Raw genomic sequence first — 16,086 nt, forward strand, 5'->3', positions numbered from 1 at the left:
GAATCAGCCAATTAATATTTTCCAATCAAGTAAATATTAAAATATATCAATGATCTCTAATAGGACCATTAATGCAATTTCACTATCACAAAGGGACATAGTATGTAAAAATACCCCATGGGCAGGACATTAACCAGCTTCTCTACATTTATCCAGGTTTCTGAAGAAATTAATTAGGATCTACCAGTAAGAAGAATCAAGGATAAAAAAATAGAGTTTAAGACACTTAAACATACTTTCAAATTTAAGAAACATTTTAAAAACCTCAAATTGAGACTAAGAGTTCAGATGAGAATGACATGAAAATCTCCAAATCTCTGGTTACTGATGTTGTCAAACTTTAAAATAAATATGATATAAACCCTGAAAGAAGTGCTTTATGTAGGAATTCCAACAGAAGTAAAAATATTTAAAGATTATTTTGGAAAAATATTAGACCAAAAGATAGAAAGTCTTGTAATGGAAATTACAATATTTATCTACTGTGTATTGACAAGCAAGCTTTGCTTTTATTATATCTCAATTTCCCCATCTACTTGTTTGTCAGAAAACTACTGATAAACCCAGGTTGATAATGATTTATCCAAGTTACACATGAATTTTACTTTAACATGTTATTTTTAATCTTGTCACGACTCAATGGTTCTCAATATTTTCCACTTTTAAATAAAGTTCAATGGAATATTCTTAGAAGGAAAAAGAAAAAGATATTGGGCTAATGGAGGGAAGCTTGGGGGAATCGAGAGCAAGAAGATGGTCATCTCTTTAATTACAGTGACAATTCAATTACCCACCTGGCTCACATACAAGGGGAATGTTAATAAAGTTATGATGGTCCACTGCCTTAAGCATAGCTCCACTTACGGGCAACAGAATAAAATGTGTGCATAAAATCAAACTGCTACAATGGTATGTAGCCTGACATCTAATTCTCATACCTAACTCAAGGTCATAAGTATCCCAGGTAGGGGAAATTCATGAACGCTTTTAGAGACCTTCTATAGATAGTAAATCTAGTAACCATAGACATATTCTAGGTGTTTGACAAATACTCATTAATGTTGAACATAGATACTTCAAAAGTAACACCACAGTGGAAAATTACTTTAGACCTAATTTAATGAAGCAAATAAACCTAAGCAAACGTATACATATGTAAATTACCAGATCACAAAAGTGAAAACTTTAATAAGTTTTTTGTTCTCCTTAATAACTGACATAAAAAATAAAAGCCTGAAATTTGGTACAGACATTGAGGTAAAACATTGATCAAAACTTACTGTATAGTTAATAAAAAAAAGAATGCTTACCTAGTTCAATACATGTTATTCCAAGAGACCATACATCTACTTTGCCATCATACTGTCCTTCATCCATGGCTAAAATTACTTCTGGGGCCATCCTGAAACATAAAATGTTATTTAAATTAAAGTTTAAAAAATGTATGTTATTTATTAAAAATATAATGAACATCTATATGGAGAACACCTGTGTGAATTATCGACAATATATCTGGACATAATTTTTATAATGGGAAATTAATGCATTACAGGTTGCGAGGTCAATATTTACATTGCACAGATAATGTGAGACTTATTCTCACAATCTGTCATGATCATATAACAACATCCTGAAGGAAGAATGCTCCAGAACAGGGCTGTATTCTGCATCTGTTCAAGTTTGCAGATTCTAATACTGTATATCCTTCAAGCCAATGGTTCTCAAATTTTGGTCTCGGGATCCCATTACAAAAGTCTAATTTTTGCTAAGAAGAATGAATTCTATCATTGGCAATGAACAACAGCTATTTTCTTTGAAGTGACAAGCTCACATAATTTATTTCAGAAAATATCTACCACGATAACACTGAATAACTATCGTTTATCAGTCTTTCTTTCAAAGAAGAATAGTATTCTATAATAAAAGAGGCTAGGGCAAAACTAAAATATTCAGATAATTATTAACTATATAGGAGTCTTAGTTATAAAATGAAACATCAATTCATGTCTTCAACTGGAGTCTGTAATATTCTTGATGGTACTTTAACCCTACACTTCATTTGCACTTGGTGTTAAGCACAGACAGACACTTAAAACAGTTGCTGACTGCTTCAATGAGATTGTCACCAGGCACTTATGTGTGTGTGCATGTGTGCCCATGCATGTGTGCATTATGTAAAGACATATAAATATGTGCCTAGTTTCTGTTTCCAAATACACTATAAACAAATTAATAAATATGTAGATAAAATAAACTTTCAATTGTAAATAACAGGGTGTTTCCAATGTGTTATTTAAGATGTTGGAGTAAGTTTGGGAACTTACTAAATTAAAGAAAATTAAACAAGTAATTTTTTTTTTTTATTGCAGAACTTCCCAGGGTCTTCTTAACAGCTAATGTTCATCATTAATTTCTAAAGAGAGAACCATTAGGAAATATTACAGAATGCTTTTTTAACAGAAGGGAAGGGAAGGCTATCTAAACTAGGATCCATATAAAAAATTTTGGGTGTTCTAGAGCAGTGGTCTTCAAATATTTTTTATTCATTTACTTTCAATAAATTTATAAAAACTATGTATCCCCTTGCAGATTTTTGAGTTGACAAATTTTAAAAATTTAATAGATGCACAGCATACACACACACACATATAGTATATTGCATATATGTTTTAAAGATACTTAAAACTTAGAGCCACAGAATAGGCTCATTCAATTTATCAAAAATACTGCCATGTAACTTAATTAGAAAAGTGAGTCTTCATGGTCATATCAATCAGTCAAATCAGAATTATTGGTCAGAAAAAGTCTGACTTCATTTTAATACAAATAACATGCTAATGTGTTCCTATGACAACCAACTCAGTTTAAAAATTCTACACTAGAAAAAAAGAAGGGAGGGAAGATAATTGGGGAGAAAGAAAAAGCAAGGAGTAAAATGAAGGAAGGGAGATGGCTGAAAAGGCACAAGGCCTTACCAAGAGCTGTGTCCTGACTCTTCAACATTTCTCATAGATGCTATATATTTTGAAACTGTCCCTCTGTGTTGCTTTGAGACTTTTACATCCCAGAGCAATGCATCATCGTAATATTCAGGATGGGTAATTTTTTTTTTCTTTTATAAAGTGGGAGAAAGGATATTTGAAAGGCACATGAGGGAAAAAAAAGCTGTAGTGGACCTAAGACACCACTCTCAGTATATACAGAGAAAGAAGATACATATGGTTAGAAGTTGAAGATCTGGAAAATTATTCCCTTCAAGCTTGCTGACATTAATACAAAAGTATTTAAGGTTAAAATTTGATGGTATCTAGAATTTGATTTAAAATAACCCAGTAGGTAGAGAAGAAGGGGAGAGGAGTAAGTATATAGGGCAGGACTGGCTATGGAATAATGTTGTTGAGATAAGCGATTGATATGTGAGGCTTTATTATATTGTCGATTTTTATGTCTATTTGAAATTCTCCATAATAAAAAGTAAAAACAAAACACAAGATTCCCAATTAGCTACCGTCTTGAGGTACTCTTAGTCTGAAGATCACTGACATATAGTAAATATAAACCTAAAGAAAACACACAAATTTCCACTTAGCATTTCTATCTTCTCTCCACCTCAATTTTTTTTTCCTGGCTTTACTGAAATATAATAGACAATTAGTTACTTGTATTTACATTGTACGATTCAGAGGTTTTTTCAATTATAGTTGGCATACAACAGTATATTAGTTTCGATTGTACAGCATAGTGATTAGAAATCTATAAAACTCAGTGATTACCCCACTAAATCTAGTACCCCGCTTCCCCCTCATATATTGTATATTTGTTAACTATTTTCCTTATAATACTTTTTATCTCCATGTCTATTTTGTAACTATCCATGAATACTTCTTAATCTCTTTGCCCTTTTTAGCCGTCTCCCCTAACCCCCCTCCCATCAAATAGCCCTCAAAATATCCTCTGTATTTGAGTTTATTTTCATTTTTGTTGTTATTTTGTTCTTTAGATTCTACATGTATATGAAATCATGCGACATTTGTCTTTATCTTATTTTATTCAGCGCAATACCCTATAGGTCCATCAAGGCATTATCTTTTCCTATCCCTTTCCTTTTAGTCTGTGTGTGTCTTTTAATGTGAAGTGAGTCTCTTGTAGGCAGCATATGTAGGGGTCTTGTTTTCTTATCAATTCAGCCACTCTATCCTTTGGTTGGAGTGCTTAATTCTTTTCCATTTGAGATACTTATTGATAGATACGTAGTTATTACCATTTTTTATTCATGATTTTGATACACGTTTTTTCTTCTTAAAGAAGTCCCTCCAACATTTCCTGTAATAGTGGCTTTCTGGTGATGAATTCCTTTAGCTTATTTTTGTCTGGGAAGCTCTTTATCTGTCCTTTGACTCTAAATGACAGCTTTGCTGAATAAAGTATTCTCGGTTACGCATCCTGGGTTTTTATCACTTCTAATATTTTGTGCCAAGCCCTTCTGTCCTGCATAGTTTCTTTTGAGAAATCAGTTGTCAGTCTTATGGGTGCTCCCTTGTAGGTAACTAACTGCTTTCTCTTGCTGCTTTTAAAATTCTCTCTTTGTATTTAACCTTTGGCATTTTAATTATAATGTGTCTTGGTACGGGCCTCTTTGGGTTCATCTGTTTTGGGACTCTGAGTTTCCTAAGGTTGTATGTCTATTTCTTTCACCGGGTTAGGAAAGTTTTCCACCATTATTTCTTCGAATAGTTCAACTTCTTGTTTTCCTTCAGGTGCCCCTATGACACGGATATTTTTACATTAATTGTGTCCCATAGGCTCCTTAAATTATTATTATAGTCTTGGCTTTTTTCTTGCCATTCTGATTGAGTGCCCTGGGTGTCTCCATCCTCTATATTGGTGGTTCGATCCTCTTCTTTATTCACTCTGTTGATTTCCTCTAATGTACTCTTCATCTCAGATAATACGTTCTTCATTCCTGACTGGTTTCCTTTTATAATTTCCATTTCCATTTTTACATTTTTTTACCTCTTTAAGTTCTCACTGAGTTCATCTACTCTTCCCCTCAGTTCACTGAGCAACTTTATAAAGTGTTTTGAACTCTGTTAGATTGCTTGACTGCATTATTCCCGGATCGCTGTTCTATTCTCTCATATGGTTTCTGCTTCTTTGTCTTCCCATTTTGGCTGCCTTTCTGTGTCTGTTTCTATGTACCAAGCAAAGCTCTTAAATCTCCTGGTCTTATTAGCATGGCTTTGTGTAGTAGGTGTCCAATGGCACAGTCCTGAGAGGGGTTCAGCTCCAGGCTCCAGGCTGTGTCCCTCTGGGGCCACCTATTAAGAGTCAGCAACCAATCCACAGAAGCTATGCTTATAGTTGCCTCAAGAGGCCACACCAAAAACCGAGGTCAGCTGCCACCAGTATGAGTCTTGGAGTTGGCTCAGCGAGGAACACCGAACTCACCAAGGATACAACTGGATGTGGCTTGGGGTGGGGCCATGAGTTGGGAGAGGCAGAGTTTCAGGGAATCCTCTGGGCAGAGTGACCTCAGTTACCCAGTTTGATGATATCTCAGCTACGACAGCCTGGAGTCCGCACACTGGGAGGGAGAAGGGCTCAACAGAGGAACAATGGATACTGCTGGTACTTCTGCCCAAGAGAGCCTCGCCTCCGGACTTCACTCTGACAACTCAAGCGTTCCCCTGTCTCTGGTGCCCCACCCCAAGCAGCCAACTTGGCGTTGGTAGTCAGATCAAGCAGGTCTGTCACTGCAAAAGTCTGCTTGCCAACATGGCCCCTTTATAAGGCGTCTGCAGCTGTTGCAGACTCTGTCCCACTCAGCTACTAAGGACCCGGCAGCCTCGCATCTTCACCCACTCCTACCTTCTACCATTGCAGGATGATTTCATATTTTTCTCCCTAGTTGTAGTGCTTCTGTTTATCTAGATCCCAGGCCACTTTGCTTGCTTTTTGCTCCTTGTTTTATCACAACTTTGATTTGGTTCCAAGAGGGATGAACAAAGTCTCTATCATCTATGCTATTTCTTCCCTTCCATCCTACTTTAATTTTTATTGAATTTTTTCACTTCCACACCCAATATGTGACGCAGATAATAAGAAGAAAGAAAATGTAAGGAAGACAAATGAAAAAATAGGAGATGTGAGGGCAGCACTCCAGATTTATATTTGAAACTATAATGTTTAAAGTAAAAATGTCCAAAATAACATTATATTTCATGAAAAAGATAAGACATCTGAAAAAGTACAAACATACATTGCCTATTTCAATTATGAGGATCACTACCAGACAGGATTACTCTTACCAATATGGCGTTCCCACAAAAGAATTGGCAGGAGATGCCATGGAAGCAGATCCAAAGTCAGCAAGTTTCACCTGGCCTGGTTCAGTCAGAAGAATATTTCCTGCTTTGATATCTCTGGGTTTATGGAACACAGAAAATTATTTCTTTTCCTTTCTTTGGATTGTGTTAAAAATGATAAAAATCGAATAAAAATTTGTAAAGTACAGAAGAAATCAAAATAACTTCTAGAATAATCTCTCAACTGGAATAAGCATTAAGATACAAATAGAAAACGAAAAATACGGAATTCATATAAATATACAGGAACAATTTTCTTAAAAAACATACCCCCAATTTTTTTCATATTTAATTTAAAAAATTTTTTAAGTATAATTGGCATACAATCTTATATTGGTTATACAATATAGTGATTCAATATTTTTATACCTTACAATTTGATCACCTCACTAATTATAATAATTATCACATTGTACACACTTATCACAGTATTACTGAATATTTGCCTTCTCCTTTTCATGTACTCCTCAACCCCCTCCTCCCTTCCAGTTACCATCCATTTGGTCTCTGTTTCTATGAGCCTATTTTTTGTTTTGTTTTCTTTTAGATTCCACATATAAGGGAAACCATACAGTGTTTGTCTTTCTCTGCCTGATTTATTTCACTTTACATAATACCCTCCAGACCTATCCATGCTGTCGCAAATATGCCTCCCAATTTTTAAAAAAGGGTTATTCATATCAAAGCTTAGCATAATTCTAACTTCATATAAAATGAAAACTGGCATATATGGATAATGTAATATTAATGATAACCAAATTTACTTTCAAGTTTACTTTTCTAAATAAGCAAACATATACTATCCACGCAAACTAAGAGAATTATGGATATTTATATAATAGGAGTATATAATATGTCCAATGGGTACCATAATTATAGTTAGCCTTTTAAAAAAAGACTATATTCCAAGCACTTGATAATCTTTACTATAGTACTATAATGGCTATGATACTAAATTTATTTTCCCTCTATTTGTTTTTAAAAAATGAAGAAACACTCTGAAGTTGAGAAGACTTTAGGTTCTAATTCCATCTCTTCCATTCACCTACTACTAGCATTGGATTTCTCTTGGATTTACTATCCTCACCTAAAATAATGAAAATCCATTAACTCACAATAACTCTACTATATAGTTTAATATGTGTTGTCTGGTTCACATATATAATCAAAAAATGTTTCCTTCTAAAACAGATAAAGTCAATACCAATACTAAAAATGCATTATAAAATGGTGTAAAATCTTAAAGTTACTATGCATTATCAAAGATTTGAGGATTAATAATCAAAAGTATAAAGAGTTTTAAGTAGCTTTTATATGTCCATGTCATGGAATCAATTGAACAAATCTGGCATTATCAGTTACCAGAAAGACAAAAGATCTAGGTTTAACTCTAGTCTACTCTATGTGGCTTTGTAAACTTCAGAAAATGGTCACAAATTGGGACATCAGTTTCTTCATCTGTAAAATGAAAAAAGACCTACATGGATCCCTAATGTCCTTCCCATTCTACAAATTAAATAATTATATAATTAAATTTCTACCCCAAATCTATAAAATACACATATTTCAGAAAGCCCAGCAGCATGGGTAGACAAAGATAAAAATTATCCTAAACAAAGAGATCAAGTGTACTAGTATGTTCTTTTTAAGGCACGGACAATCTAAAAAATATGAGTTTATAATATTCTGAAATGCTTTTATTTGGCTATAAGTAACAAAAATTTCAGGGTTAATGAGTTCCAGTGCTGATAAATGCAATTAGCCATTTGCTTATTAATGTATGATAATTTTCAAAGTGCTTACCTATGGATCATGGTATGAGAATGTAAGTAGGCTAATCCCTGGAGAGCACCATGTGTAATTGCTGCTATTTCCACTTCTTGTAATGGCTTTTTGTGAACTTAAAATAAGAATTTATTTGAAAATAATTATTATATAGAACATTTTTGTTTGAAAAAATAAATATACATATCTAATTCATGGGGCAATTTGTAACATTAATATTTAGCAAGAAGGGATTTGCTTCCCAAGATAAAACAAGGCTACTACTGAACATTATAACTAGTATACAGTTGTGCCTAACTGTTAAAGTATAGGTCACAGCCAATTTTCCTCTAAGTTAACAACATTTAACAATTATTTGGTGATTATAAAATCAAAATTAACAAAAGAGAAGTTCTCCCTTTATTTTCGCATATCTTCATTCAGAACAAAAGGAACAAATCAAGCTGAATGACAAAGACCACAGAAAAATGCTTAAGTCATAATGAAAAAAAATTCATCTATTTTATGCTACTACATAACATTTAATGAGGATAGTGTACACCACGCTGAGAATCTAGAAAAGGCTAAGGTTTTTACACTTTTGGAAAGTTTTTACATTATTTAAGCAATCTCTTACTAAATTCTCATTTTATTTTGCTAATACTTTTTTTTCTTCATATTTAAAGGAAACCTACCTTCCAGCAAATCTGAAGCGGATCCTAAACAATATTCCATTACGAGCTATATGGGAAGAAAAATTTTAAAAGCATTAAAATATATTACTGAAAAGATTCTATTTGAGATAGAATAAATTCACCAAGGAGATCAAGAAGATAGACATAAACTCTAGTCATCATTTAACTTAAAAAAAATTTATGTATTTTAGCAATTTGTTAAATGCATAAAGTCAAGCCAACAATACTTTAATTTTTTATGATACCAACATGTAATCACTTGTACAAGATGTGTATTTCATATATATTACTAACTAAAATTATAAAGAAATATATATATTGTTACTATTAACCTATAATAGCAATACTGGTAATAGGGAGCAGAAAACTGTCCTCTGGAACTACAAGTACAAAGTTTAGGTTATAGTTTAAATGTTTAATTTAAAGCAAGGAGTACCTCCTATGTGCCAGGTATTTTATATATATTAATTAATTTAATCCACCTTATTAGATAGGCCCTATTATTTCCTTATTTTACAGAGAAGAAACTTGAGAGACAGAGAAGCAACAAGCCCAGGGTTGCTGCTTTTTCTTTAACCATAGTCTTAAGTTTAGGAGTATCACTACAAACACCACCACCAAAATCAAACTGGATAAAAATGCATCAAAGAATAGAAATCCAAATCTAAGTTTAGTACACTAAAATAAATAGCTGTGGCTTATTCATTATTCAAAATAAGGGATCATTCTTGTTTAAAGAAAATTTAGCCTTTCTCTTAAATGATTCAGTTATTATGCCTATAGCATTGTAGAATTACAACCTTGTCACCTCATTGGTAACAACAGGGCAAAATTAATCTCCACTTCTTGTAATAAAGTGTCTCAATTCTCTACCTTTATTCAGCAGAGGAATCATAATCAGTTCAAATTTTACCATTATTCACCAAGACATCACCATGAACTAGGTGGCTAAATATATTACAATATATTTATGTCAAAAAGATACAATAACTTTCATTTTAGAGTAACAGAATTGCTGTCACAATGTTTGCTAAACCATTTAGTAGTTTCAAACTACTAAAAAATGTCAAAGAACATTTTACCATGCACATAAAGGTCAGCTAAAACTCTATAGTAAACTTGCAAAAATTCTATTATCTCTTATTGCCTAGGAGTTCTAGGAAAAGCTGCTCTTCCTTTCTCAGTATGAAATAGCATTGTAAGGTGTTTCTTTTTACGTTCATATATATATATATATATATATGAAAAATATATATATATATTTTTTTTACTAGTTTCAAGTATACAGTACATTGGTTAGATATTTATAAAGTTTATGAAACAATCCCCCTGATTACCTTCCCTCTGGCTCTACACATAGCCATTACCTTACTGATGTCTGCATTTCCTACATTTCAAGATGTTTTTGCAAGCTTCACATAACCATTAAGAGACATTCTTAAATTAATTAATTCTATGCCAAAATCAACTATGACAAGGGGAACAAATACCTACCCATGCTGTGTGCTCACGTAAATAGCAGCCTTTGTATTCTATACTGTTGGGATGTTTTATTCTTTGCAGAAACTTGACTTCCTTAATAATATCCTGCCATTTCTGTGGGAAGAAAAAAGGAGTAAAGAATTATAAACAGCTGCTTTTCCTTACAAATTTACTAAGAAAAAAGTAATTGCTTAAGGGTCAATGAGAAAATGTGACTTTGCTCTATTTGTCATATTTAGATTAAATGTCAAAATATCAAGTTTAAAAAAAATTATATTCATATAGTTTACAACTCAATTATATAATTTATAAAATTATTCAAGGTAGGACAATTTTTAGTCTCATAAAACATTATCAGTGAGACTTATTAAAAATTTACAACTACACACCACACATGTTGTTAAAAATTATATACCATACTTAAGTGATTTTTCTTCAAAATTCAATTTCCCTTTTCTTACTTGCAGCTTTATTGACATATAATTTATATACCATAAAGTTCACCTATTGTGTTTTTGACTTATATATCCTACCAAATGTTAAGGTCTTGTTTATTTTTTAAACTCAAATGAAGTAATTACTCTGAGACTTAAATTTGTAAATGCACACTTTCTAAAATGTTAGTGAACAATTAGCTATTACATAGGAAAGTTAATAGAAAAAAATAAGAATTATAAAAACATTTTCCTACATATTTTACTAAGAGCTTTTCTCATTGACACCTACTAGGCAATACAGATAAACTGGTCATAAATGATATATTTAGGCCATATTCTAAACGTAATTACTCTTAAGAAGTAATCAAGGAACTCTAAAAACACAGGTCCTTGGGTATATAGGCTTAATAGGTATGGGATGAGAAGCAGGAATTTATTTTTTGTTCTTGTTTTAGTTTTTTCAAGCTTTACCACTGACTTGGGCCATATTTCTAAAGGCACGTAAACTAACGTAATAGAAAATGTTTTGTACTATAAGAGCATATAACTCCTATGTTATTTCACAAGCCCTCAACAAAATACAGCAAAATAAATTTACAGTGTTTTATATCAAATGTATATGATATAAGATGGTAAATTCAGAAAATGTTTCATGGGCTTTAAATTTCAAATCTGAATGCTCTGGGAGACAAATTCTGAAAACAAAATAAAAACTTGTAGTCTCCAACGTTAAAAACTTTCATGAAGGACGCTAATATTAGATGTGAAAAGATGATGTCCTAAATGAAACTTTTTGTTCTGTGACTAATCAGACTCCAACATAGCACAAGTTGGCCTGTGAAAACTAGTTCTAAAGTTGTGCTACAGAATAGTGAATAAAATTAGAGTAAAGATATAAAAAATGGTAATTTTTAGGTATCAAAATGATGAAACAGTGACATAATCATAATAGTGTTATCATACCTATAGTATGATCACAAAAACAAGATTTACCATAAAATAAAGACATTCCAAAAAAGTAGAAAATAAAAATCTTTAAAAATTAAAGACTTAAAAAAAAAAAATTTAAAGACTGATCCAGTAATTCTACCTCTGGGCACATATCCAAAACTATTGAGCACAGGGACTCAAAGAAATATTTGTATACCCATGTTCATAATAGCATTATTCATAATAACCAAGGGGTAAAAGAACCCAAGTGTCCACTGTCAGATAAATGAATGGATAAACAAAATGTGGTATGTTTTATACAAATATACATACACACAGACACACACAAACACAGAGAAATATTGTTAACATTAAAATGAAGGAAATTCTGACACATACTAAAACATGATGGGCTTTGAGGACGTTAAGTGAAATAAGTCAGTCACAAAAGCATGAATACTGTATTATTTCACTTATACGAATTAACCTAAAGTAGTAAAATTCACAGAGACGAAATGTAGAATGGTGATTTTCAGGGGCTTGGGGAGAAGAGAATGGGGAGTTATTATTTATATGAAAGGATTTCTGGAGATGAATGGCAACATGAATGTACCTAATGCCACTGAACTGTATACATTTAAAGATGGTTTAGATGGTAAATTTTGTTTGTGTATTTTACCACAATTAAAAATAATTAAAATTTTTAAAAAATTAAAGACTGACAGATCCTAGATTTAGAAAGTAGACTGCATCTTATAAAATTAAATAAAATAATCTCAAAAGAACTAATCAGAATATTAGCAAACTAAAGTACACTCAACATAGTATCGATAATTTTACATTTTGGTTTTTCAGATTATTACATACTGCTTATTTATCAGACTAGATATATACTGCCTGTTATTTAAAGATTAAAACAGTACTTAAATAATCTCTAAAACATTAAAAAATTATATCCAATATATTTACTGTCAAATACATCTTATTCTAGTTTACTACTTTGGAAACTGACAGTCTAATACAGAATAATATATTAAACCACAGCTTAAAAAATTGTAAGTAGGGGGCACATGTTGGGAGGCTTTTGTGATGCCAGTAATGCTCTGTTTATGGCTCTAGGTACAAGTTACATGGGTACATTCAGTATGTGAAAAGAAATTCACTAATATATACACTTAATATTTGTACATTTTTCCTTATGAATATTTTGGGAAAATTTCCACCTACCCCCAATCAAAAATAGTATGTTATTTTCTAACATAACAGTAAGAACATATATATTTCACACCTACCTCAGTAGACTGCTTTCCACTATAAGACATTTTCTTGATAGCCACCACTTCATTGGTACGCACATCTCGTGCCTAAAAACAACAAAGAAAGAATCATTGTAGAAATTAACAGATTGGATCTAGGTAATCATTTCCCCGAGAATAAAATCATTTATAAGCTACCATGTCAAAACAGGACATCAACATAGTTTTAAAAAAACATTAAAAAAATGATAACTATATAGCAAAATGTATCAAATTATCCAGGAGTTGGTACTCTGGGAAGAAAAAAAGCAGGTTTATCTTTGGTCTAGTTGAAAGGAATAATATAGAAATTTAAATAGTACTATAGATAAAGAGACAAAACAAAACTAGTATATACAAGTGTATGTTAATAAGTTTTGAAATCTCAATGAAATGGACAATTTTCTAGGAAGGAATAAATTACTAAACCTGATCTAAAAAGGAAAATGTGAGTAAAACAATCAATGGTGGCAGACTGAGAAGAATAGAAATGAATTATCTTTAAAATCATCTTGAGTGGAGCTGTATCGCAGAGAAACATGGAGGAGTGAGAGATGTCCTCAGATCTCTCTCCTTGAAACAACAATAAGCTGAACATCTAAAACACAACAAAAAACACCCAAACTGCACACCAGCACGTCTGAGCATAGGATCTGCACTTAAGAGCTACCATAGGTCAGAACTCCGGGTATCGGGCAGTGGATTGGGAGAAATAAAGAAACTGCCTCTAGCAGCTTCCTGCAGAAGGACGGGGAGGGGAGAAGGTGCAGTGACTTCTCTGAACAGCACTGCCTGGAAGTGCTGTGAGTTCCACGCAGCCGACGGCAGGGTCCAGTCACCAGGGCAGAAAACAGAGAAGTGGGACGGGACCACAGAGAAACAACAGTTGATTTTTTCAAGCATGGTTGCAAAACTGGGCTGAGCCTCAGCTCCCAACTCCCAATCCAAAGGGTCCCTCCCCCCATACTCTCTGAGACTGATCACTGAGGAGCCCCACGGGAATCTGAGCAAACACTGCTGAGACTGACTGTCACTGATATTGACAGGGACTGAAACTGAGGGTAGCGAGCATGATTAAATATCTACAAGAAAATAAAAAAGGTATTATTTAGGCTTTATATAAAGCAAGGATCCAAGAGGCTTAGATGTCACCTACTAGAAACCAAAAGAAAAGCGCCTTCTTTGCAGCAGGCTAAAGAGAGGCCTTTATATAATAAATCTTCTTTCTGGAAAAATAGCAGAATATACTTCCATTAATGCCCACCCGGAGAAATAGTCCATTAAACACCATGAATAACCAAGGTGACAAAGCATCTCAGAAAGAAAGAAAAAAATCTCCAGAAAATAAGCTTACAGACATAGAAATATATGACTTAAATGACAGAGAATTCAGGATGGTACTTTTGAAAAACTTCGAGTTCCGAAATGAGTCATATCAACAATTTTGGAAACTGAAAAAACTAGATGAGCAGAGCAAGGAGACTGGAACCCTCAAAAAAACAAACAAACAAACAAACAACAAAAACAAAAAACAAAAAAACCCAGAATAGATCTTCTGGAGGTAAAAAAACACATTGCAAGAATTGAAAAATGAAATAGCAAGTTTGGGAAATAGAGTCAACCAAATGGAGGAAAAGAACAGTGATATCGAACTCAGAAATTTAGAAATAAATCAGAAGGAAGAGGAACAGAAGAATGAAAAATAATGAAAGAGAAATACAAGAACTAGCTGATAAAATCAAGAGAAGAAACATAACAATAATGGGCATTATTGAAGGCGAGGAAAAGGAGCAGGGACTAGAAAGTATTTTCGGACAGATAGTGGATGAGAATTTCCTATATCTAAGGAATGAGTGGGAGCTCGGAATTCAAGAAGTTAACAGAACACCCAATTATCTCAACCTAAAAAGGCCTTCACCAATACACACTGTATTAAAATGATCAAAAATCAACAAAGATAGAATTCTCAGGGCAGCCAGGGAGAAGCAAACAGTAATTTATAAAACGGTCACTTATAATTTATGATGGTAACTTAGATTATCCTCGGACTTCTCAGAGCAAACCTTACAAGCCAAAAAGGAATAGAATCAAATATTTAAACTATTAAGTGAAAGGAACTACCAGCCTAGAATAATGTATCCAGTGAAGATATCCTTTAGATATGAAAAAGAAATTAAGACCTGTCCTGACATACAAAAACTGAAAGAATTCTCCACTACAAGAACTGCACGACAGGAAATACTGAAAGGGGTCAAGGGGTCAGCTCACCTAAAACAAAATGACAAAAAAATGTTCATATGTAGGAGTAAAGTGACTATCAGGCAAATAGAGGCAAAGGAGTGCAATCCTTACAAAGAACAGGACATTATAAGCTTAAATAATAAGAAAAGAATTACTATAGCAAGATAGTAATGAATGTTCAGCATAAATAGGGACAAACTGAAATAACAATGACTGAAAAGGGGAAGACTTAAAGATCCAAATTCGCAAAGGGAAATGGAGATAAAGCACATGCAGAAGAAAATGGATGACTGTTATATATAACCATCCTTTACATATTCGTAATAGTAACCACAAACCAAAGATTCAGAACATAGAATATAACATAAAACAAGAAGGACCAGAGGGAAAACCCACAAAAGCCAAACAAAATAAAGAAAACAGAAACACAAGGACAAAGAAGCAATGGAAACACCGAGCTTCCAGAAAGCAAAAGATAAAATGGCTATAAGAAGACCTCATATTTCAATAATCACCCTAAATGTAAAAGTCTGAACACACCAATAAAAAGGCACAGAGTTGCAGAATGGATAAAAAAAAAAATAAAACCCAACCATATGCTGCCTCCAGGAGACATATCTCAGCTCCAAAGACAAATATGGACTCAAAGTGAAAGGCTGGAAAACGATATTTCAAGCAAATGGCATTCAGAGAAAAATGGGAGTAGCAGTACTAATATCAGACGTAACAGACTTCAAAATAAAAAAAGTAGAGAAAGATACTGAGTGACAATTCATAATGATAAAGGGAATCAAGCACCAAGAAGACATAACACTTATTAAGATCTATGCTCCCAATCAGGGAGCCCCGAAATATGTAAGCAATTACTAACAGAACT

The 16,086-nt window shown here is 33.0% G+C and overlaps 1 protein-coding gene across 3 annotated transcripts in view; it reads right to left on the reverse strand.

Moving 5' to 3' along the window:
• Positions 1–16,086, reverse strand: part of TAOK1 (TAO kinase 1) — a 145,881-nt gene that overhangs the window by 58,805 nt on the left and 70,990 nt on the right. For 2 of the 3 annotated variants that reach the window (XM_023530556.1, XM_011359929.2), the window contains 6 exons: positions 12,966–13,037; positions 10,319–10,420; positions 8,825–8,870; positions 8,169–8,265; positions 6,309–6,422; positions 1,311–1,402 (listed from right to left, as the gene is read on the reverse strand). In XM_023530556.1, the coding sequence (XP_023386324.1) occupies positions 1,311–1,402; positions 6,309–6,422; positions 8,169–8,265; positions 8,825–8,870; positions 10,319–10,420; positions 12,966–13,037 (523 nt within the window). Of the gene's footprint in view, positions 1–1,310; positions 1,403–6,308; positions 6,423–8,168; positions 8,266–8,824; positions 8,871–10,318; positions 10,421–12,965; positions 13,038–16,086 lie in introns of those variants that run through there. The other variant, XM_023530557.1, reaches the window with a different exon arrangement.

The sequence above is a fragment of the Pteropus vampyrus genome, unplaced genomic scaffold (genome assembly GCF_000151845.1).
Source record: "Pteropus vampyrus isolate Shadow unplaced genomic scaffold, Pvam_2.0 Scaffold50, whole genome shotgun sequence".
Lineage (NCBI taxonomy): Eukaryota > Metazoa > Chordata > Mammalia > Chiroptera > Pteropodidae > Pteropus > Pteropus vampyrus.